Source organism: Myripristis murdjan, chromosome 19 (genome assembly GCF_902150065.1).
Source record: "Myripristis murdjan chromosome 19, fMyrMur1.1, whole genome shotgun sequence".
NCBI classification, from domain to species: Eukaryota; Metazoa; Chordata; class Actinopteri; order Holocentriformes; family Holocentridae; genus Myripristis; species Myripristis murdjan.
In genome coordinates, this window is record NC_043998.1 from 24,235,696 (window position 1) to 24,260,147 (window position 24,452).

General features: G+C 41.1%; 1 protein-coding gene and 1 long non-coding RNA gene across 6 annotated transcripts in view; one reads left to right on the plus strand and one right to left on the minus strand.

Annotated features, from left to right (window-relative positions):
* Positions 1–10,075: 10,075 nt before the first annotated feature.
* LOC115377854 (uncharacterized) lies at positions 10,076–22,963 on the minus strand. The gene is made up of 3 exons (XR_003930071.1): positions 22,894–22,963; positions 16,532–16,535; positions 10,076–10,087 (listed from the first exon to the last, which is right to left on the minus strand). It is a non-coding gene; the product is annotated as an uncharacterized LOC115377854 (long non-coding RNA).
* Positions 21,088–24,452, plus strand: part of ankfn1a (ankyrin repeat and fibronectin type III domain containing 1a) — a 212,847-nt gene continuing 209,482 nt past the window's right edge. For 2 of the 5 annotated variants that reach the window (XM_030077905.1, XM_030077906.1), the window contains exons 1-2: positions 21,088–21,274; positions 21,344–21,463. In XM_030077905.1, coding sequence (XP_029933765.1) covers positions 21,212–21,274; positions 21,344–21,463 — 183 coding nt within the window. In that variant the 5' untranslated portion in view covers positions 21,088–21,211. Of the gene's footprint in view, positions 21,464–21,598; positions 21,860–24,452 lie in introns of all 5 variants that reach the window. The other 3 variants (XM_030077909.1, XM_030077907.1, XM_030077910.1) reach the window with 3 other exon arrangements.

Consider the following 24,452-nt stretch of genomic DNA (forward strand, 5'->3'; position numbering starts at 1 on the left):
CTCCCCCCCTCAAAATCACCACCACCTCCTACTGGACGAAAACCTTTAACTCTTTCCTCACTGCGGAGCCAGCAGCTGCTGCATGAGGCTACATCCACATTTATTTAAGAAGGGAGAGCGCCTTGAAATCTGGTGTGTGTGTGTGTGTGTGTGTGTGTGTGTGTGTGTGTGTGTGTGTGTGGAGGGGGCCCTTGCTCAGGGGCATCTCAGCAGGGAGGGAAGAGAGTCTCTCAGTCACTTTTTCAGCCAATCTGCAGATTCAAACCAGCAACCTTCATCCACTCCTCTTTAATCCCTAATCTACTTGTCCAGCATAATGGCTCTAATGGCTTATTGTGTTTTTAGGCAAAGGGGAAGACAGATAACATTATATGTACATGACATACATATTAATACATGCACTGCATCTAATAATATGCGTGTAATGATTTTTTTTTTTTCGATCACACTTTTAAATGCAATGAAATACCTGGCTGCTTTACATGAATTAAGATTACATTAGATACATTTAATATATGATAAAATACATGAACAGGAACAGACATGCACACAACTGTCTGCTGTTCTGCTTTGCCATAGGTCTACGTTATGTTGATTTTATGTTTTGGTTGAGCAAAAGATCATTTTAAACTTTCTATTCTATTCTATTCTATTCTATTCTATTCTGTTGTAACATGTAAGTGTGCATATGGTAGGTTGTAGTTAAAGAGGCAGAGTGGAACTTGGGGCAGAAATCTGATTGGCCGAGTTCAACCTCAGTGGGCGGAGCCAAAGAGCCTGAATTCCACAGCAGCAGAGCTAAAAAATATAAGTATGAACGGGAATGAGTTTGTTTTTCAGTCAGGAACCTGGCTGATGAACTTTCGTAGATAGATATAGGCTGGTGATTAGCTTGGAGGGTCAGCGAGGCTAAACTGAAACTAAAAGAGAGATTAGATAACCTGCTTTTTATGGTTTGGGTGAATTTTCTCGGTAAAAAGAAGAGCTTATAATCATCTTTCCCACTGGGTTTCAGTCTCACACTGTGACCCTCTGGGAAGGAGCTGCTTAAAAAAATGATGTCATCCCTTATGAAAAAAATCACATGTGAAATCACATCTGAAATGAACCACATGTGTTTTTTTTTTGTTTTTTTTTATAACACATGTGACCTACAACCACATGCGATTTAATTATTTCACAGGAGATTTTCATGTCAGTTTTTCCAAGTCGCCTGAAACCACATGCACATACTTCACATGGGAGAAGCAAATCACATGTGAAAAGTCGAGGTTCACATGTGACTTAATTTTCTTTTCCCATGGTCAAAATGTCAATTCACATGTGAATTTTGCCGGTCACATGTGAAAATGGTACATTCACATGTGAATTTAAAACTTTCACATGTGACCTAACATTTTCACATGTGAAAAAGAAAATGATGTCACATGTGAACCATTATATATATAGTGAACCATCTGTGTGTATGTGTGTGTGTGTGAGCCCAGGTGTCAGGGTCCGGCTGGATGCAGGGGAGCGGCGCTGACCCCTTTCCTTCCTCGCCTGACTTCGTTCTCAGATCAAACTCGCTCCCACGCCGCTATTGAACTGAAAAAAAAAAAAAAAAGAACGTTAAATAATAAGTTTTAAAAAAATCTGATTAAAAATCTGATGGGATGAGATAACAGATAATGAACAGATAAAAATAAAATACAATAAAATAAAATAATAAAAAAAAAAACATCTAATGAATCCCACTTGCTTCCAATTCAGTTTCTCTTGTTTCAGGGACTTTTTGTTTTTTTCTAAGAACAAGTATAAACCTGTTGAAACAAGGCAGAATAAAGCAGATCAGCCACTAGGATCCAGAAAATGGCACTTTGTTCAAGAAAATTCTGGAAACAAGTTGATTAGTGTCGGGATTATCTCATCCCACTGGCAGATTTTTTAGTTTTAATGTATTTATTGCACCTTGTTTGAAGAAAAAAACAAGATTTCAGCACTTTAAAACACTTGAAATGAGACTAAGGTGGAGGTTTTACAGGATTTAATAGCATACAGTGGAAACAAATGAGCATATAGAGATTAAATAACTAGTTTTCTAAACATTTGTTGAATTTCTGAGAGAAAAGAGAGCAAAAAAGTTAATAAAAGTTTTTCCCTAAAAGGCTGCAGATCTACAGCTGTGACATGTCACACTGGTGTTTACACCGTGCACGGCCGCATCTGCACTGGTTTTTAATGGAAACGTGTCTGAGTTGCAACAGTCAGACAACAACGCAACATGAAAATCTGGAAATGTTCGATATTTTTCCACGTATGCCAGCCCCACGTCACGCCTCGACCCCCCCCCCCCCAGGGTGACCCCAGCCTCAGGTGAAGAGGCCGGCCTCCACATCTGGGAGGAATCAGCCGGGCGAAGCAGCTGGGGAGTGTTTATTGTCCTGACCCGTGTCGTCCTCCGGCAGAACGAAGCCTCTGGTTTACGTGTCCAGCCGCGGCCTCACGTCCCCGGTGGTCCTGATGCAGATTGTTTATGTGGACGGGATCGGGTGGAGATGTGAGGTTTCACGTTCACAGTAACACAGAGAACAAATTCCTCCCTGAAAAAAAACCACTGTTATTGCATGTTACTGGAGATATTTGAGAGTTTGTGAAGCCTGCAGAACCTGATTAGGTTTTCACACTTTCCTGGACGCCCACACCGAGGAAGAGGAGCGCCAGTCCTGGATTTCCTCCATTTGCAGACAGTCTTCTGGTCTTCTTGTGGACTGATGAAGGTCCAGGTCTGCAGAGAGGCTTTTTGCAGCTTTTTCCAGGTTTGAACGTTGGTGAACCCCTGAGAAGCCGGGGATGGGGGGGGGTGATATTCCAGGAGAGAAACTTTTGAGAAGAATTTCTGAGATTAAAGTTGTAAATTTCATGAGAAAAAAACTTGGATAGTCTCTGAGATTAAAGCAGTAACTTTACTACAAAAGAACACATTTATGAGAAACAAACTAGGAAATTCTGAGATTATAAAGTGAGACAAACAGTGAAAACTAGTAGTTCTCCTCCTGTGGGATTCAGTCAGAATCCCAGTCTCCTCCTCAGCATCTGGACTCTGAAGAGACGTTGCTGTGATTTGGGCCAATTCAGAAGAAAACAATCTTGTGATTCGGGGCTCAAATCAGCAGGATCTCCTTGTTCCTGTCAGAGTAGAATTTGATGAGGCCTGATACATTGCAAGCGGCAGCAAAGTCAATAGGGGAGAGTGGGGTAAATAGTGCCAATTTTTACTTAAAGTGCTTTTAAAGCAAGGGGATTACAGTAATGCCTCCAACTAAAATATGCACATATAGTTTAGGATGTTGTGCATCCCTGGGAACAATCACTTTGGATCTTATATAAACTGAGAAATATAGCTTTTGAAAAAAAAGTATCATTGTGTATCATTTTAATCTCACAAATGATAATGCTATATAAAAGCAAAGCAAATTCAATACAAAATTATTTATTTAACATTTATTTATTATTTTAACAAGATCACAGGCCACTTTTCTATAACAAGGCCTGGCGCCACTTGAACACACACCCAGAACAAAATAAAAAGTCCAAAATGAGCACCTAAAAATCATCTTCATCTGAATCTGAATAGTTTTAGTGATCAAAGGTAAGAAAATAATGTACAATAACAATAAAACACAAGAAAGTAATATATATTATATAATCACAAGTTGTGCCACTGGCACAACTTACCCCAGGCCCTTTGGCACAAATTACCCCAAACCCACCATTTTGAAAAAAATGCATCCCCCAGCTGTTTTGAGCTAACATCATGCTAACTGTATAGACTCATGGTGTAGCTTGCTAAAGTACTAAAACCTGTGTGAACTGTTTTCAAAGTTTTCTATAATTGTTCAAACACAGCAATCAAAAAACCTTGATCATAGAAATTTTACTTTGGAGGGCAAAAAAATGTTTTTTGAACTGAAATGTGCTTTCCTCTCAAGCCATGTGTCTCCCTTCTTTGTAGGATGAGTGAAATGGATGCCTCTTCAAAAATATGTGGTCACATGACCAACTTCTTCTATAGTTTTCTAGATAACAGGGGTGCCACTACTTGCCCCTTGGCACAAATTACCCCACTCTCCCCTATATGTGGAGTTTTTTGTCTCATAAATTTAGCAATTTAAGTTTTTTCTCTGAATAATACCTCCACTCCTACGGCTCCATAACTTTTCCCCCTACAATGTCACTAACTATCATCATATTGGATAGCTTTCCTTAATAAATAAACAAACAAGTTTAATGTTTTTGTGCCATTTGTTTGATTCGGTTCTTTTTTATTTGGTTTTAGGACTTGTGTGATCAGATTTTAGTTTTCAGAAATAGAGAAAACTTTAAAGGCTTCATGAACTTTCAGATATCTCCAGTAATGCCAGTAAACATACCGCTGTGTTGTTTTACAGTCCAAAAACCAGATAATGGGAGTTGAATCAAACAAATCACACAAAAACATTTGAGTTATTCATTTATTTTTTGAGGAAAATTATATTTGTGTGAGGCCTAAGTGTGTGAACCTCTGCGCTCGGGACTTCTCCACAAGCTGATGGAGGCAGCAGCTTCAGGAGAGGCGATGAGTCTGGAAGTGTGTGAACACAAAGTCTGGTTTCTGACCACGTGTGTCCTCTTCAAGACAGCTTGGTTGGTGTGAAGCTTTACAGAGAAGCACAAAGCTGCAAAAAGCCTCTCTGAAGACCTGGATCTTCATCTTCAAATGGAGGAAATTGAAGAAAGTGTGAAAGTCTGTACATGTTTTTGGTCATATTTATGCAGAAATAGAGAAAATTCTCAGGGGTTCACCATCTTCCAGGCACCTCTGTACTTTTATCACTATGTCATTTGATCGGTTTCGGGCGCAGCAGGTGGTTCTGGGGGTTTTTCGGGGCGTTGCGGCCGCAGCTCGACCAAACATGTGTGACGGGAGGCGACCACCTGACCACTAACCTGCTCCCACCTCTGACCTCGTTCCCGCTGGAAGCCCTGCCAGGTTTCAGTGCAGGTGTGCACCCTAAATAGCGCGAGGGGAAGTCAGAGTCCCACTTTTCACCGTGTTTTTGCTGAAGCCCAGCTAAAGTTTTTCCATGCACGTTAGGAATTGCTCAGCAAAAATACAGTTTTGTCCCCCTTTCAGCTGCTGGGCGTTTTCAGGGACAGTCTGGCTCTGCAAGCGCAGGTCCGGTTATTTGTTTTTGGAGGAGAGACATTAGATTTATCGCGGCATGAGCAAACAAATCTGGTTTGAATCTGCCATCTGATGTTCCAGAAACAGCTGTGCTCAAAATAAATGCAGGATCGATGCTAATGCAGGAAATACAGCCTCATATCAGCTCTCTGTGATGTTTACATGAACCGGGACTCACATGCAGATTAAAGGTTTAGTTACAGAAACATTTTCATAGAAGGGGAGCTGTTCTGTACGAATAATCTCATTGGTTGAGTGGACCTTCAGTGGGCAGGGCTAAAGAACCACAGCTTTTCTTTTTGGCCGCCGTCCAGTGAGAAAGGCAAGAGGTGAAAGAGGAGGAGGCTGATAAAATGCAATCCAGCCAGACTGCTTTTATCATCTCAGAAATACTGAAAAAATAAACTCTATTTTCAATTTTAGAGACACAGAAACCACTGCACATGCTTTATCTATTCACATCTTGATTATTGCAACAGCTTCTTCTTGTCTCAATCAAAATAATAACTTTGAAACAGCGACAGACTGTGCAGAGCTCAGCAGGCAAGACCAAGAGGCTCCCACATTGTTCTAGGATTGATTTTGATTTTTAGTTTTTAGCGATTACCTTTAAAGTTCTTCATGTCCCGGCTCCTGACTATATTTTTCAGACCTTTTCCTCTCATTTGAACCTTTGCATAGTTTGAAATCTTCAGGCAGAGGTGGTCTGTCTCCTCCAGAATCCAGGATGAAAACTTAAAGACAAAATGAGCCAGATTTTCCTTTAAAAAAAAAAAAAAAAATGATAGAATCATACAAAAATCATCCCTGTCGATCATGACTGTGAGTCACTAGCAGTGTGTGCTGGTGTGTGTGTGTGTGTGTGTCAGTGTGTGTGTGTCTGCAGAGACTCTGCCCTCTGCCTGGATTTTCTTGTTTTGCTGAATTCGGGACTCTTCTGGGCGTCGGCCTTTAGGCAGCGGGTGTGTAGCTCCCAGCCAATCACAGCGCAGCGCCAATGCCCAATTGATAACACCACATCCAATAGGAAGCTACGAAAATCCTGGCGGTTGACTTAGCCAGGGAGGAGGGGCCAAACCACAACGACAAATCAGACTCTCTCTGCCTTTAAGGGGACAGAGACTTTGCCATAATGCATGTTTACTATATTTTCTTTATTTCTTATTACTAAGTTATGTTTAGCTAATTAGCTTCACTTAGACCTTCCAAGTTCATGGCAGCCATATGAATGTATAGCTGCCTTGGTAAGCTATTTAACCCTCCTATTATATTTGGGGTCAATTTGACCCCAGCCAATGTTTGACGTCTCTAAATGAATGATTAACATAATTTTTTTTGCTTCATATTTAATGAGTGTTCCTAATGTAATGGGCACTACCTGGTAAAGATGAAATTGACATGATGATATGTTTTCAATGTCCTGTTCACACTTTGTAACGCATTGGTTATAAATAACAAAAATCTGTACTTAGAAATAATATAAAGCCACTAAAACACCAAAAATCAATATTTCTTTCCAATTTCAGATCAATCAGTGAGATTTTATGGTGATTTGCATATTTTTCCATTGTCGCATAATAGGAATTCTGGGTGTATAAATGGGGGTGGTGTGGAGTTATGTTTTATTCAAAGGGCTATTTAGGTCATCAACAAAGAAACATAAAGTACCTGACACATAAACTGTGATAACAATTTTAGTTATAATAATTTTGTGGAAGTTTAAACTGCAGGGGTCAAATTGACCCCAAACATTAAAGATGTTCAAAAATGTGAACATAACAGGAGGGTTAATTAACCTCATAACCTTCCAAAATCATGAATGTCACGGTCATGAAAAAACAGAAAAGGTTGGGATTCATATATTTGATTTGTAGTTTGACCAGCCTTATTGCTCCTTCAATTTCAATTTTATTTCAATTCAGTTTTATTTATTTATATAGCCCAGCCCAGCCCATCACATCTTACAAATTTGTCTCAAAGGGCTTTACAGGAAAATACAAGAAAATACAACATCCTCTGTCCTTAGACATCGGATGAGGAGAAACTCCCTAAAAAAACCCTTTAACAGGGAGAAAAATAGGAAGAAACCTCAGGGGAGCAACAGAGGAGGGATCCCTCCCCAGGACGGACAGACGTGCAATAGATGTTGCAGACACAGAAAACAAACAACAAAACATATATATGCATAATACAAGGTGACCAGTTAGTTAACCTTTGCTTAAAAAAATAAAAACAAACAAAACAGTGGTTGTCCAATGAGATCGCTCCACAGCTGCTCTGCCACCAAGAAACACCGACAACAAGTCAAACTCGACCTGTGGCTTCCGAGCAGCCTGCACATCTGGGCTGACCTCACGCCCCGACACACACACAAACAGGCTGTGCTTGTGCAGATGAAGCTCACAGGGGTCAGCGGAGGCCACCACACACACACACACACACACACACACACACACACACACACACGGGTCTCCGCAGGGTGAAGTCCTTTGATCCAGAGCGTGGCGTTGCCCACCCGGTCGCCCTGGGTCATGGTGGGACATGGGAAAGGCAGCAGCGAGCCTCCATGTGTCTCCAAAACTCTGCGTCCCGCTTTGAGAAGGATCAGCTGTGGAAACAAACCACATCCAAAATAAAACAACAGTTACACTCGGAATAACCCGGTTTCACATCTTCTAACGACGATTATGTTAAATAACTGTGCTATGAGGAAGAGGTAAAGGACCACAACTTTTGAATGTTTGGCCCATTTACCATAACTTAGCCACATTTTACATTGCAACAAACTGTTTTGAAAATACTAAAGATTTCCTGACATATAATCAAAATCAAGGGCTGTGACGGGGTAAAAGAACTGTGCTAAACTCATGAAGCTTCAGTTCTTTGACAATAATACCATTCATCATCATTTACCGCATCTGCCCTCCCCTTTGAAACTACAGTCTGCCTTTAAATACATAATAATATAAATAAATAAAAAGTTAAATTCACCAAAAAGCCCACCCTGCCACATCAAGACACTCGCTTTGTCATTTTCCCTGCAGGCCAAGTGCACACTAATTTGGAAAAATCTAAACACACATGTTTTCAGCATTTTGGTGTAGATGGCCAACTTTTTGAGAAGTTTACCCTTACGACAAAATAACACGTAAAATCACATGTGAAATAAACCACATGTGGTTTTGCAACACACATAATCTGCAACCACATGTGATTTAATTACTTCACATGTGAAAAAACAGTGAAAAACACAGAATCACATGTGGTTTATTTCACATGTGTTTTCATGTTGTTTTCACTTGTGGAAATTGCAGTTCAGACGCTGGTCACATGTAAAAATACCAGTTCCGCATGACTTTGTGTGGCCAACTTTCTTGTCACATGTGGAAAATTTCAGTCATGTGAAAATAGCAAATCACAGGTCAAAATATCTCGTTCACGTCACATTTTTATTTTTACATGTGAAAACTGAAAATCACATGTCAAACATTCAAGTTCATGTGACATTATTTTCTTTGCACATGTGAAAATGTTAGTTGACACATGATTATTGCCAGTTACATGTGAAAATGGCAAATACACACATGAAATGTAAATTTTCACATGTAAAATGGCGTATTTCACATGTGACATTTTCATAAGGTTGTGAAAATGCACGTGTGGAGAGAAGTACGGGCTTGGCCTCGGTTTCTGCTGCGGTTGTTTTCAAGGTTTTTCTTGGTGACTCAGAGCTCCTGCTGGTTTTCATTCTGCGTTATCTAATCAGGGAGTGTTTTAAATGCAATTAACGACCTGAGAGGAAGGAGAGCCAGCTGTGCTCTGCTCTGCAACCACCCACAAATGTGTGTATCTGCTCGAGTATACATGAAATTATGTGCGCATAGTAAAACATGGTCAGCAGCCGAGACTCTAAAGCTGTTGACAGGATGATTAATTGAAGTGTTTACATATTCACGCTGGAGCTGAACATCTCTGTTTGTTTTCGGAGGCGATCACGATCACCTTGAAAGTCGCTGCTGCAAGTCCTTCAAGTCCAATTTACATTTACAACGGCGCGCGGGTCGCTCCAGCGGAATCGATTTTATTTTCTCGCTTCCCGCCCGCTCCGCCGCTTGCTCTCGAGCCCGGGGGATCGTTGTGATTTGGAGGCGATGCGCTCCAAAGCAATAAGAACGAGAGGAGATGTTAAATGAATGCACGGAGATTGATTTCCCGTCCCCAGCCCATTAGAGGCATGATGGGACGACGCTAACTAACCCACAAGGATGAAGGCGAAATTACTTCTTTCCCTGATCTGTTTTTGGGTAAAGGATGATATGAGTTATGTGCCTCGGATCAATTTCTCCAGGGACGAGCCCTGTTTCCATTTTACCGGCAGTGGAGATAGTTTCTGCCGCTCTTCTTCCTCACAGATAATTGTTTTGCTCTCTTTTATTTATTCATGAAGATGTATTACAAAGGTGCTGTTCACTGATTTCAAGAGCTCACATACCATTAAAATCCAGCGGTTAAAGATCCATGTACCGATATTAAACCCACTTTTTGGGCCGGATCAATCATGCACATCCTCTTCGTTGGTCTGAGCCACAGTGGAAATGATGATTTTGTTGCATTTTTATGTTTTGGCTTGCAAACAAAGCTTAATGGATTTAATTTAGCTTCACTTCAGCCATGAAGAAAGTCCCAGACTTCATTTTGGTGACTTCACACATACTTGGCCTTGAAAGAGTGTGTACCAGAGGCCAATTAAAATGATGTATTGTATCCATCAAGGTTTATTTCACACTGCTGTAACTGCGAGTGAGTCTGCCATAGGGAACAGTGTATGGCAGCAGTACGTCTAGACTAGCACATACAGCCTAGTCTTTATGTAAAAAATAACTTTGAGGTACAAATAGCAGTAAAGAAGTCTGAAAAGTCAGCGGCTACAGCTCACACTAATCTGTTTTCATTTTGATATGTTAAAATAGAAACCTGTTCCTTGCAGTTTGATTGGCAGGCAAGAAATTCATAGAAAACTGATATCTCTACGAAACGCATTGCATCAATGTCGTCGTTTCCTCATTTTGGTTTGGACTGAAATCTTTTCACCTCTCAGCTGGTCGGCACCACGATTCCGATAGAAACAGACCGAGACCCCCGATTTTTTTGGAGAATGCTTTGGAAAAGTTTGGTGCACCTGATAAAACCTTCTGAGTGTTGTGGTTCAGAAAGGTCAGTACGTATTGAAACTGTCTTTAATGCGCTGTGTTTTCCATCTGCTGGTACCAGTAAAGCTTTGTGTCCTGGGCTGGTTTCCTGTAGCTGGCTGGATTATTGTCTCACCACAGTTTTGTTGTTACCTCTGCCAGCATAGTTGCTATTCTGTCTGATTGTTCATTTGCAGGTTATCTCGAAAAGCTATGAGCAGATTTGCATGAAACTGGAAAGCTTGACCATGTGGCAAGAAGAGCTGATTCACTTTTTACACTGATTGGCCAAAATGGGGGTTTGGTAGTGGGTGTGGCTGCTTGTAAAAAGGCATGTAATTCATAAACAGATCCACAAAACATAATCAAACTTTGCAGAAAAGTTTATCAAATGGCAAAGAAGAGCTTATTCACTTTTCACACCGACTGGCCCAAAGGGGCCGTGGTAGCTAACTTGGTAAATAACCAACCAAAGCCTTGTACCTCCACAATATCAGCTTTTCAGAAACTAAGGAAAACAGCTTTGTTCCTAGGTTGACAATTGTACATTTTTCCAGTTTACATAATAATACAAGGTTTCATAACCACAGGGGTTGCAAAACTTTCTGAATCCATAGAGGAGAATGTAAATACTCAAATTAAGCTAAAACATGAAAATCACCAAAACTGGAGATGCAAGGATTTCACGCGACAACAACGGTATCTAACATTGTGGAGCTAGGTGGCAATGTTGGCTGAGGTACGTGCTCTACTCAGTGTTTTCTAATTAGAGGACTGAGACATTTTCAGGTTATCTGGAGCCACGAGAGACATTGTTCTCACATGGACAAACCAACTGAACTCAAGGGGGGAAGCGCTTCAAATCTGATTTCAGTAAACCATCAAACCAACCTTTAATGTGTTGGACTATTGCCGTTCCAGACGAGGCAAAGACGGGGAATTCCTGCTTGATGTTCCTGACTTGAGACCGCCAAGTGTCCAAGAGAGGGAGCTTGAAAAGATGACATATAAATGACAATATCAACATGGTGCTGGCATGTTAATACACACTTTCTAGAAGGCCATTAGCTGGAGCAATGCTTGCTTATTTCCCTAATGGTAAAGGTTTTTTTTGTTTTGTTTTCTGTGTGTCACTACGTTTGCGTGACATCAGATCTCGGGCCCTCAGTGAAGTTGGGGTTCAGTTGGGTTCAGATTCACCTGAGTTTCTGAGTTGGACCTTGTTACATTTCATTACATCACTCCAAATTTACTTACTGACTTGCTCAGGCCTCATCATAACGAGTGGTGCATAAGGCCTCTATAAGGTCCAGCCATCTCCTCCCATCCTGGGCTGCTTTGGACGCCTCCTCGGACGTTCCCAGTTTAAGGTCGGAAATTCTGTACAGAGGTCTGGAACGTGGCGTTTGTGCTGTAAATTTGCCATAACCCCAAGGAGAATTGCTTAGGAAAAAAAATGAAGTCGTGCTGTGTTTTAAACGATTGGAAGCTGCAATGAACATTCAGCTTCCAATTAAACCGTCTTTTAAACTGCGTGTTGTACCAGAGGAGGACAGATTCCGAGGAACGTTGGTCAAGCGCCATGAATTTTGGGTTCAAACCAATGGACGCACTTTGAAAAGGGCTTGCGGTGTGTGATGTTAGCGAAGGTGGTCGTGCTGGGGGTTTCTAGGCAGAGTGCTACCTCCGTTCACAGTGTTTTCTCTGGCCCAGTGACCTCTGAACTGGAAGCCCTTCCTGTCTGCTCTCCAGGGCTGCACAGGCTGGCGTATTTACACTGAGAACCAGGAAATGAGGTAATCCCACGGCTGCCAAGCAGAATCCCACATGAAAACGGTGAATTATGGGGACGCTTCCTCGCCTGTCTTCACCGCACCGCTGGAACCTGCAGTTCTCCCTCCCTCCCTCCCTCTCTCTCTCTGTTTCATCTGTTCTCTTTTTGTCTCTCTTCCACCTCTCTTGCTTCCTGTCTCTCCCTTTTTTCCTCTCTGCTGCTCTATCTTTCACTCCGTTGTTCTTTCCTCCACTCTTGGCATCTGACTCGCTCTCTCAGCCTCTGTCGGCTTCTATCTCTCTCTCCCTTTTACCTCTGTCCCCTCTTTCTCTCTCTCTTTTAAATGTCAGGGTGGAGTACATGAATTTTTCTCTGAGGGATAATAAAGTCAGTTTAATAAATGTTTGTGGTCTGTGGAAGACATTATGTACGGTCGTGCTGAGGTTTGAAAGGGTTCTTGGTTTCCCTCCTTTGCTTGCATGTGGGAGGAAGTCCCTTTCTTATCTTATTTCTGTCATTCTTTTCTTTTTCATGCATTTCACCCCCTGTTGTGAACCATATACCACTTTCCCCTTGAACACTATGTATATGTACATTTCTGAGTTGATGGAGGAACTCACTTCACCAACATAACACCAACATCCAGGTGAAACAGGACGGGATTAACCCAGATTGCTCAGATTTTGGATTAAAAGCACCACTGAACATTTTAAGAACTGGAGCCTGTGCAGCCATCAGATATATATATATTTTTTTTACCATCTCTTTCCTCCCATTCCTGCTGGACTGACCACAACAGCACTGGAAAAAAATGTGTGTACACCTGTGTGTCGATGGCCAAGGAATCCAACAGTGCTCATCTGCACTGTGGCGTGACTTTTCCACTAGGTGGGGCTACATATTAGTCCCCAAGACCAAAACAAGAAGTCCATAGGTTCTGTTTGCACCCATAACAACTAGACCTAGATTAGACTAGACTAGACAACATCTCAGCCAAGTTAGTATCTGCACGTTACATTAATCCAATGTTTCATGTTCCAAATAAAGTCATATCCATGTTGTAGTGACTTTTTGGCTCCTGTAGGTCCTTAATTGATGGTGGTAATTAAGCGTCGTGTGAGCTGTCTACACGCCAATGGACCAATCAGAGCTGAGTATTCCACAGTGCCTTGTAATAAAGTGGTACTACATCTAGATTATGAAAGAAAACATCCATAGCTACGTTAGCCTTGCTACATCACCATAATGTGTTTTTTTAAGTGTTGTTTGTATGTTACACTGTAATTTGATCTGATATCCATGTTGTAATGACCTCTAGGTGTCAGCGGGTGTCACTGTTGGGTACCAAAAGGACCAGAGTGATAAATCAAACTTGCTGTCAAACCGATCAAAGCGACTCTCCATAGCAACAGTAGGTTTTTTTTTTTTTTTTTTTTAACAACGACAATCATTATTCAGAAATATCAAACTGCAACATGCCTTCACTGACCAATCATGTTTGAGTATTTAAAGCTGCAGTAAGTGTTTTCTGACCACCAGAGGGAGTTGAGAGCACGAACAGGTAGAGTTAGTCCTGCTGTGTCTCGGGGATGAAAATCAAAGATAAATTTCACTCCCACTCTCAAGGCTCCTGCTGGATTAACTTGGATTATTTTGTCTCTGAGCTCTAATTTGACAATGTGGAGAAACTGCAGACTTTCAGCTACAAAGTGGCGCTGCTTTGAATGAACTCGCCCCACCGATCTGAAATTTGGATCCCGTTATCTGCAGAATGTGATGTTTCAGAGACGTGAAGCTGAAGAGGCATGGGGATGAAGAGGAGGAGCTGATTCTTATTCTATATTCGATACAGAAATCTAGAAAGCTGGCTGTAAATTGTATGGTGGAAATGAGACCCACAGTGATAACTCTCACATTGCAGTTATTTTACTGTAAATAATAAAAATAACAATATCAATTTTATTTTTTTTAAAAAAAGCATGTAATATTGTTTATTGTAGCTTTAACATAACATAAGCAATTGGGAATTCACTGATAGTTGGAAAAGAAATACCATGAAACTGCAATTTAAAGAGAACAGAGTGTTGCCATTTTACCTATTTATGACAATCTAACACAGAAATTTGTGAATCATTACTCAGATATGGAGGAAATCCCATTTGTTGAGAATGGCAGAGATAAAAATGTCCACCACAGCTGACTGGTGCTGTTTTTTTGTTTTTGTTTTTTTTTTTTTTTGCAGCGGCTCTACTTCTGAAATTGTTCATGTTTACCAGCTTTGGTGCTAAATCCCTGGTAGCAATAAATTTGCAGAATAACAGGAATTAAAGTCAGTATTGGCAGATTCCCTGTGACCTCCTCTTCTTATTTCGTCTGTGTTTCAGTTTTCACATCCCGTTGGTCTTTCTCGATTTGGCTCATCTCTCTCTCTAATAACATCCTCAGTTTCCCTCTCTCCTAATAATACCATAACCATGATAAAAATCCTCGCAGTCACACATCCTGTCATACCTCTATCACGTCCTCTCCACTTCCCCCTCTCTCCCTCTTTTGCTGGTTCACATTTTCTGCTTTTCTGCTCTGCTCTCTCCTTGACATGAATGTAAATTTGCTCTGTTGGTCTGCTGGAGGATAAATCTTGTATCTGTAGCTTCTACATGCGAAAACATTTGAGTTGAAATCAATGAAAGGGTTTGAACGCAAAAAGAATATGATAATGATAAACTTCATTTCATACAGTATAGTATACAACGGGCAAGTAAAAACAAGTGCAAATACTGCACGATAAAACCAAGCAATCAGTTGAAAAACAACAAGTGGAGGCAGTAAAACAAAGTCAACACGATATGTAAGAGATGGAGCGAAAACAAGTTAAGATCAAGAATTAAGAACAGTAAAAAAAAAATGTAGAAACAAAGGCAGACATAGGAATGTAACACAAAGGAAGACATAAAAACAGTACAATATGTAAAGGAACAAAATAAAAGAATAAGACATAAGAAACGTGACCGTTAGTTGAAAAGAATGTTGAATAAGTAAGTTTTCAGTTGTGGTTTATTTAAAAATGTTCACAGAGCATCTCTTACAGCCTCGGGGAGGGAATTCCATAATTTGAGGATGTAAGAGGCTGTGAAGGATTATACTATGACAAAGAATTAGTGATGTGGGCCGGTCCTAACCATTGAGAGCCTGAATCGAGGAACACCCAGCCTTGTGACCTCTGATTTCACTTGCAGGGCTAAGCTGCTGAGTTTGGATAGCACCAATTCTCATTTGGCTTGTGGATCAATCGGCAAAATCTCTGTTTTCTTGTATTTTAAGAATGTTGGTCTGCATCTAGTTGTTTACTGCAGGTAGATGGGAGAGGGATTGGTCATCACTCGGGTCTACAGCCATGTACAGCTGTGTGTCGTTGGCATAGCTGTGGAAATTTTCCTGATAATGTCTCCCAGAGGAAGCATATCTAATGAAAACAGTAAGGGACTGAAGCAGATTCCCTGAGGGACACCAAAAGGCAACTCATACTTTCCTGACACACGATCCCGTGTAGTGACGAAGAAGTTTCTCCCTGAAATGTAGGAGCAGAGACAGTTTACACTCCTGGAAGGAGAGAAGAGTTTTTTTTGCCTTTCATTAAAAAGGTCATTTAGCTCCTCCTCCAAGCCCCTCCCACCCTCATGCAGCTTATGCGTGTGTCTCCGATGTCGATGCATCAGCTAAACAGGAAGTAGCAAGCCGGCTGCCTCCTCTTTTCATTCTGTAGCTCCGCTAAGCTAACGTGCCAGAGCTACGTTAGGCTAAGCTAAGTTTGAAGGGGGAAGTGAGTGCGCATGAGAGGTGATTGACACTGAGGAAGCCCCGCCTCCTTGAGGTGATCAGATGTTTGATTCGCACAGATTTTCACAAATTCGATTTGCAGCCCCAGGAGCAGCTTGGATGACTTCTTTTGATTTGGCTCAGACCGTCTGTGTATGATGGTTGTTTGTTCAAACTATGATGAAGTAATTTACCTACAGAATCTATAAATGAAAAAAGAAAGGAGCACTTTGAATTAATTAAAGACAGGTTAATGAATGAGAAAGAGGTCTGAATCAATGGAAAAGAAGGATTTGCACTAGTGAACAAGAGATAACTGTGAGTGAGCAGATAAAAAAAAAAAAACCCTTTTCCACTTTGAGAAGTTTTTTTTTTTTTTACACTTTCCAACTTTCTTTAGCTAAACATGAGGGTGCAGGAGCGGCTCAGCGGGCCGGCGGCAGAAACCCAATTTGCCAAAGCAGGACAGAGGATCAGCTGAGGCGGTGTAACCCTCCGCTCAGTTTATCATCACCTGTCTGTTTCGCTGACTTATTAAGTATGAACTGACCTGTTTAAGAAGTGGAGCGTCAGCCAGATGTTTCCTGCACACACAACACACACACACACACACACACACACACACACACACACACTCACACAGAAGACGACCTGCTGCTGAGAATATGTCAGCTTGACTCAGATTTGTGTCTGACAGATGTGGCTTTGAGAGGCCGAGCGCTGCTGTGGAGCAAAAACATGCATGTTCACGCTGCAAAAACTATAAAAGCAACTTAGCCTCATCCTCAGTGTTCAAATCTTATTTTTCTTCCAACAAGGTCAAAAATCTGCCAGTGGAATAAGATAATCCCACTTGTTTCCAACACTGGTCAACTTGAATCCACTTATGAATCAAGTGTCATTTTCTTGATCCTAGTGGCTGATCTGTCTTATTCAGCCTTGTTTTAACACATATATACTTCTAGTATAAATATGCAGTATAAATATTACTAGTTTGCAGAAAAAAATCCTCAAAACTGCAGTGGAAACACATGGGATTATCTCATCCGGCTGGCAGATTTTTATTTATTACCTTATTTGAAGAAAAACAGGATTTTAATTCTGAATATTGGACTAAATGACTTGTGAAGATGGAGATTTTTTAGCAGTGCAGTTAAATGTCCATGGGAACATAAAGCCTATAATAATATTAGTATCAGTTAACTTATTTCCTATGGAGCAGTGGCTCCCACAGCAGGGTTTGGGGACCACCGAGAGTCCGTGTGGGAATTTCAGGGGGTCCCTTGTCTCATTTCGCCGTTATTTCACTCCCTAGAAGAAAAGTTAGTCCAGCGACAGTTTATGTAAAGACTGTTTTCTCATAGCTTCCTCTGCACCCTCTCAGCTGGGGGTCCATCAGGGACAAAATGTCTTTTAAAAGCGAAAGGGTTCTGTGATGTGATGCGGATCCACCGGGAGGGGGGTTCTTGATATGAAAAAGTTTTGATGTCGAGGGACGTTTGTACGCGGCTCGGGAATTCTGAACACGATGGAAAGGAGATTGGAAAGTTACTTAGCTTCTATTAAGAGAAAAAAAATCGTCTCATGGGACAAAGGGTTTGACTGATATGGGTTTCTGAGGGCTGATGCTGAGATGTTACTAATATTCAGTATTTCTTCTGAAAATGTTTCTGATATCAGCATGTAAAAGCCTCTGAAACAGCATTTAGACCATCATGGGACACTAAAAATCCCCAAGCCACCGTTAGTGTTGGCAGCTGTTCAATGGTGGATAAATCACTGCCTTTTAAATGAAGACTTAATTTACAACAAACATTACTTAACATATGCATGAATGAAATGCTATATCATAGGGTTTTCCCATCTGCATCATGTCAGAATACAATTACTGGCCACTTTCTTCTTTTTTCATTTTTTACTTTAGAAAAGACCAATATCACCCTATTATATTCATGTAAACACAATGAAAATGTACAAAAAACTCCTGTCCATTGTCTCTCTCGCTCTCTTTCCCCACATTAAGGCTACATAGATGTAATTTATGCAAAACAGAGGAAACATCAGCCACTTTCTGTGAAAGCACAACTGCAAGTGTGTTTGGTTTTACCTGACAGACACAAAAAAGCATGTTTGATCTGATTTATGAGATGGAAATGTACTGATCCCCATGGGGAAATTAGCAGGATTCAGCAGGAAAACAAAAAACAACAATAGAACAGACAAATAGAATATAACATCAACAATACAAACAACAGAGATAATCAAAAATAAAATAAAAGCCTGCATTCTGGTTTACTTGCATGCATGGATGTGCTCAAACTCTTGACTCAAACACTCAGTGTATCAATCTGTATTCATATCAATGTATTGATACAACCATCCTGACATCTAGTGGTGCACACAGGAACTGCAATTCATAATTACATGTTTTACAGTTCCATGTACAGGGTTTACATTTTCCACTTGGGTGGCCCTAAACTCCGAACCCTGGGGGAAAAAATAAAAGTTTCCATGTTAACAAAACATTTATTCTCTTTTTTTGTGTTCAAATCTTGTTTTTCTTCTAACTAGGTAAAAAAAAAAAAAAAAAAAAATCTGCCAGTGGGATGAGATAATCCCTCTTGTTTCCAACACTAATCAGCTTGTTTTTTTTTTTTTTTTTTTTTTTTTAGCTTTTAGTGACATTTTCTTGATCCTAGTGGCTGATCTGCCTTATTCTGCCTTGTTTCAACACATCTATACTTGTTCCCAGAAAAAAAATCTGAAACAAGTGAAGATGCACTGGAAACAAGTGGGATTATTTAATCCCACTGGCAGATATATTTATGCTTGTCTGATGAAGAACAAGATTTGAAAACTGAAGATGAGACTAAATGACTTGATAAGACGGATATACATATATTTTTTGCAGTGTAATGCCTTGCTTCAGGTTATTTAAAAGGCGAAACGGGGATTACATCTTTTAAAACAATGAACGACGTTTATCATCAAGCGGAGCGGTAATAATAACCATAATAACTATGATCATTATTATTATTGTTGTTATGATAAAGATTATTATCTAACCTCTGGACTCAGAAACCCCAGTGGTTGTGGCGATAAAACCTACAAAATAAATAATAAATGACATAACACAACATTTTAACAATACCCTCTGGGATTATATAAACCGCTGGTGCTTTTAGCGGAATGTTGTTTCGTTTTAATGCGTTTTTTTTTTTTCTTTTTCCTAATGTGACTGTATCCCACACTGACATGACCTCAAACACACCACCCGGCACTGTAAGGTCGTTACAAACTCACTGAACACTGTGAATCCCTGTGTAAAGACATTAAAATGATATCATGTAGAGATAATTATAATCCCCCTACAGTAGCCTGCACCGCAGTCACATTATTATCCTCTAAATAGAAATGCCATGGAAGAAAAACACCATAAAACACCATAAATGCCGTCAGATAAATGTAGCGCAGCAAAAAGTACAAGATTATAAACTAATAGAGTCCCTGCAGGAGAGATATAGCAGATTAAAAAATACCATAACATCACTATAAATTTAGTATCAAGTATCATAGACACAATATACATCCCTATAGTAATCCCATAGTTATACCACAGGAGGAAAGAATATCATAAAGGACCATTAATTCACCATGAACCATAAATATTATAACGCTCCTGTAGGGGATATAAAATACCATAATATCAGTATAAATTTAGCATTAAGTATCATAGACACAATGTAACTCCCTATAATAATCTCATGGTGATACTACAGGAGAAAAGTACATTAATTAGGTTAAAAATGACAGAAATAACCATTAAGGCTACTAGTCATCCCTGTTTAAATATTATGTGCATATGACAGTATAGGGGATATAAACTGCCATAATATTATAGAAATCTTAAAGTGATACACAGCCCCAATATTAAATGACAATCATGACAATACTATTGGAAATAAAATGATCATAAGGTCACTATAAACTTATCAAGTAGCCTAGTCACACTACAAGCCCATAGGATATTTTAAAGGATTCTATAGCAGATTAAAAAAAAGTATTACAGGAGTGCTATAGTAATATCAGAAAAAAATACCATAAAGTACCACTAAAAACAGGCTTATTCAAATAATAGGTGACCTTAGGAGACAATAAGTCCCTGATTGATTATTAAAGTAATATTTGGACAATAATAGGAGCTATAAAGGCGCATAACATCACTATCCAGTCATCTAAAGATCTCATAGGATCATAATTACAGAAACACTAAAGGCAGTCAGATGAACCACCAGTATGTCACTGCTAACCAAAGACATGCCTCTATGGATATTATAGGAATCTTGTAATACCACAGGAGAAAAAGTGGCACAAATTACCATTAAATCACCATAAACTGAGAGTTCAATACCAGGATATTATAGGAATGTAATAAAGATCAATACTGATACCAGATGAGAAGAAGAAGAGGAAGAAGAAGAGGAAGAAATTGCATTAAGGACCATAAAACCAGTATGACCTCTCTCTAGAGTATGACAGACACACTGCATTTCCTATGGGAGTCTCAATATAGGAAATATTATGGGATACTTACAGGAAAATGGCCATTAAATCACTATAAACTCAGTGCACAACACCACGGCCACACTGCAAGTCACTGTAAGGATATTATAGGAATATAATAAAAATCTTAAAGTGATACCACATAGGAAGAAGAAAAATAGGAACTCACTATAGAGTATGACACACTGCTTTTTTTTTTTTTTTTTTTTTTTTATAGGAATCTTCTAACATCAATAGGAGAAAAAACCCATAAATGATCATTAAATCATTATAAGTTTACAAAGGCGACACTTCACGACCCTGTGGGATTATCATAGGAATATTATAGGGATATTACAGGGTCAGCGCACGGATGGGCTGTTTATCCCAAAACGGGCCAGATGTAATTGCACCCCAGCAATTTCGGGGGCGGATGGCCTCTAACAACATAAATATTTCCTGTCCGGAGTTATCTCCCTCTCTCTCTCTCTCTCTCTCTCTCTCTCTCTCTCTCTCTCTCTCTTTCTTTCCTCTCAGTGTGAACATGAAGGAGCCGCTCTCTCTGAACCGAACTGTCTGAAGTCTCTGCGGCACAGTCTCCGTGTGAAGGAGCCTGAACATGGGCCGCTGTCTGTCGCGGCGACGCGTCTCGTTAATTCCGCTTTTAATTGAGTTAATTGGCTGATGAGTAAGAGCGACGGCGGCGAGCCTCGGCCGCTCCCAGATGTGGAACTGGGCGTCTGTGTGGTAAGTTGGCCAAAATACCCGCTTTGACTGAAATATGAACCGCATCCGGCCTGGCTGACTGTATTTTAGGATGTTTTACATCGCCAGGCAGCACAAAGACACGTTAACGGGACTCGGAGCAGATGTCTGCGCCCCGAGGAACAACAAGAAGACGGAGCGACGTTGCAGGAGAAGGAAGACGCCGAGACGGTAAACTTCTCTCTCCAGGCGACGTTTAACTTTCTGCTCGCAAACTTCAAAAGCCTCCAGCGGTCCCTTTGCTCTCGTTTTAGCTCTGCTTTTATTTTTTTTCCCTCTCCACACACAACCCTGCGACGTCAAAAGCTACGAAAGCGATTAGCAGATTAGAGCCGCAGCCGGAGGGGATCCGCCGGAGGAGGTGAAAAAGAGAGAAGCGGTCCCGGGGTGATCCGGCTCCGTCGCCCGGATGGATTTAGCCTCAGCGGCTGAAAATGGATGAGCCGAGGGGGGAAGAGGGAAGCAGAGGAGGAACAAGAGGAGAAGCAGCAGCGGAGCCGCAGTGAAACAGGCCCCGCCATGTCAAAAACCTTTTTGCATGTTTTGTTTGAAGTGAGCAGCGCCGAGGTAAAAAAGAAGGAGAGAAAGTAGAGCCAAGAGCTGCAGGAGTGTTGCTTTAACTTTCCCTGGGTGTTGCCACTTTTCGTGAGTCACAGGCCAAAACAGTAGCCACGTGTAGCTGCACATTAGCACCAGCTCTCCCTGCAACACACACACACACACACACACACACACACACACACACACACACACCAGCTTGACTTTCTCACACCAAACTCTGCTGCTTTGAAACAACACGGGACCTTTACACTCCAAGAGGAAATGTTGGAGGAAAGCTTAGTAAAGTAAACTGATGTTCAGCAAGTTGTGTGTGTGTGTGTGTGTGTGTGTGTGTGTGTGTGTGTGTGTGTGTGTGTGTATGTGTGTGTGTGTGTGTGTGTGTGTGTGTGTGTGTGTATCTGCTGCAGGAGGGATGCAGGAAGGAGGAGTTTTTGTTTTAACAACATACTAATTTGATCCCCTTACTAATGCATAACTAACACAAAGCACATGTGCTGTTTGAAAACATGTTGCTCTGCACACCAAGCCTCCCATTTCCCATGTGAAAGTGACTGTCGCTTGTGAAATGTCACTTTGCACGCGAATCAGAGCCACGACTGAGGATTTATTTCCATTTTAAGGTTACTGTAAAATAAATACTTACATAAATGAGTGAAATTGAACTTTAACTCCTAAAAGGACATGTTTGAGGCACTGCATGGTGAAGAAACGTGGAGGTTTTGTGTCCCAATCTGCTTAAGTAATGCTCAGCAATCTGTGTGTGTGTGTGTGTGTGTGTGTGTGTGTGTCTGATGCAGGGTCGATGCAGGAAGGAGGAGTTTTTGTTTAACAACGTACTAATTTGATCCCACTATTAAACACCGCTAATGCACAGCTAATACAAAGCACATGTGCTGTTTAAAAAACATATTGGTCCGCACATGTGAACGTGAAGTTTCCCTTTTCCCAGGCACAGGAGCCGCAGCTAAGGATTTGTTTTCATTTTCGGTCAGTGTAAAAATAACTAAATAGAGATATATAAATGAGTGAAATGAAGCCACAGCCTCATGGGAGGTGATCAGAGATCCAGAGTGATGTCTTCAGATTGCTTCCTTTGTCTGACTAGCAGCAAAAAAAAAAAAAAAAAAAAAAAAGATTTTTACTTGCTAAATGGCTGAAATGTCAGTCGGCTAAGGGCTTAATTAACTAACGACTTCAGGTTTCCTCTAACCTGATGAAGATCTTCTTCTTCCAGATGTTTCTGATGTTCCCTGTGTGAGTGTAGCAGGACAGTGCGCTGACGCTTTTTCATGTCTGCATCTGAACTCCAAACTGTCACATGATTTTAAGACACTACACACACACACACACACACACACACACACTGACATATGAAGGGGAACATGTCCAAACAGCTGCAGGATCCAAAGTTGCTATCTGAACACACTGTGAGCTGCGTCGCTGTTGTTGCTTTGTGGTGTTGGGACTCAAGAAGCCACTTTATCCATCTTGCTCGCACCGGGTTGGACCCCCTTTTGCCTTCAGAAGTGCCTTAATTCTTCATGGCACAGATTCAAGAAGGTGCTGGACACATCCCTCAGAGATTTGTATGGACCGCTGCTGACTGGAGGCCATGTGAGTCCAGTGACCTCACCGTCATGTTCAGGAAACCAGTTTGAGATGATCTGAGCTTTGTGATGTGGTGCGTTCTCCTGCTGGAAGTCGGCATCAGAAGATGGTCCGCTGTGGTCGTGAAGGGATGGACGTGGTCATGAAGTTGGTGCTGAGAAAACCTCCTCCACACTGTCACGGCAGCAGCCCCTGAACCGCTGATCCGAGGCAGGACGGATCCAGACTCTCATGTTGCTGATGCCAAATCCTGACCCGACCGTCCGAATGTGGCAGCAGAAACTGAGGCTCATCAGACCAGGCAGCGTTTTTTCAATCTCCTGCTGTCCAGTTTTAGAGTGAACCATAGCCTCAGTTTGCTGTCGTTGGTTTGGTCTTCTGCTGCTGCAGCCCGTCTGCTTCAAGGTTCCTCGGGTTCTGCCTTCAGAGATGTTCCTCTGCAGACCTCGGCTGGAGCGAGACGTTATTTGAGTTCCTGTTGCTGTTCTATCAGCTCCAAGCAGTCTGATCATTCTCCTGTGACCTCTGGCATCAACAAGACGTCTTCACCCGATGATATTTTCTGGATATTTTCTCTTTTCCAGACCGTTCTCTGTAAAACCCTAGAGATGGTTGTGTGTGAAAATCCCAGCAGATCAGCGGTTCCTGAAGTACTACCAACAACTGGACCACATTCAAAGTCACTAAAATAACCCGTTCTGATGCTCAGTTTTTAACTTCAGCACATCGTCTTGACCATGTCTACAGGCCTGAATGCACTGAGTTACTGCCGTGTGATTGGTTGAATAGATATTTGTGTTAACGAATGGTTAAACAGGTGTATCTAATAAAGGAACAGTTGCCGGTGAGTGTATTTAGCAGCTGTATCCAAAATGATGGGTGCAGCTGCTCTTCAAGCTTCATTTTCCTCCTCATCATCCTCATCATCGCCTAGTCGCAGAGAACTGGGAAGCTTTGAAAAACTGAAGCCAGCTTCCTGTTCTTTTTTGCT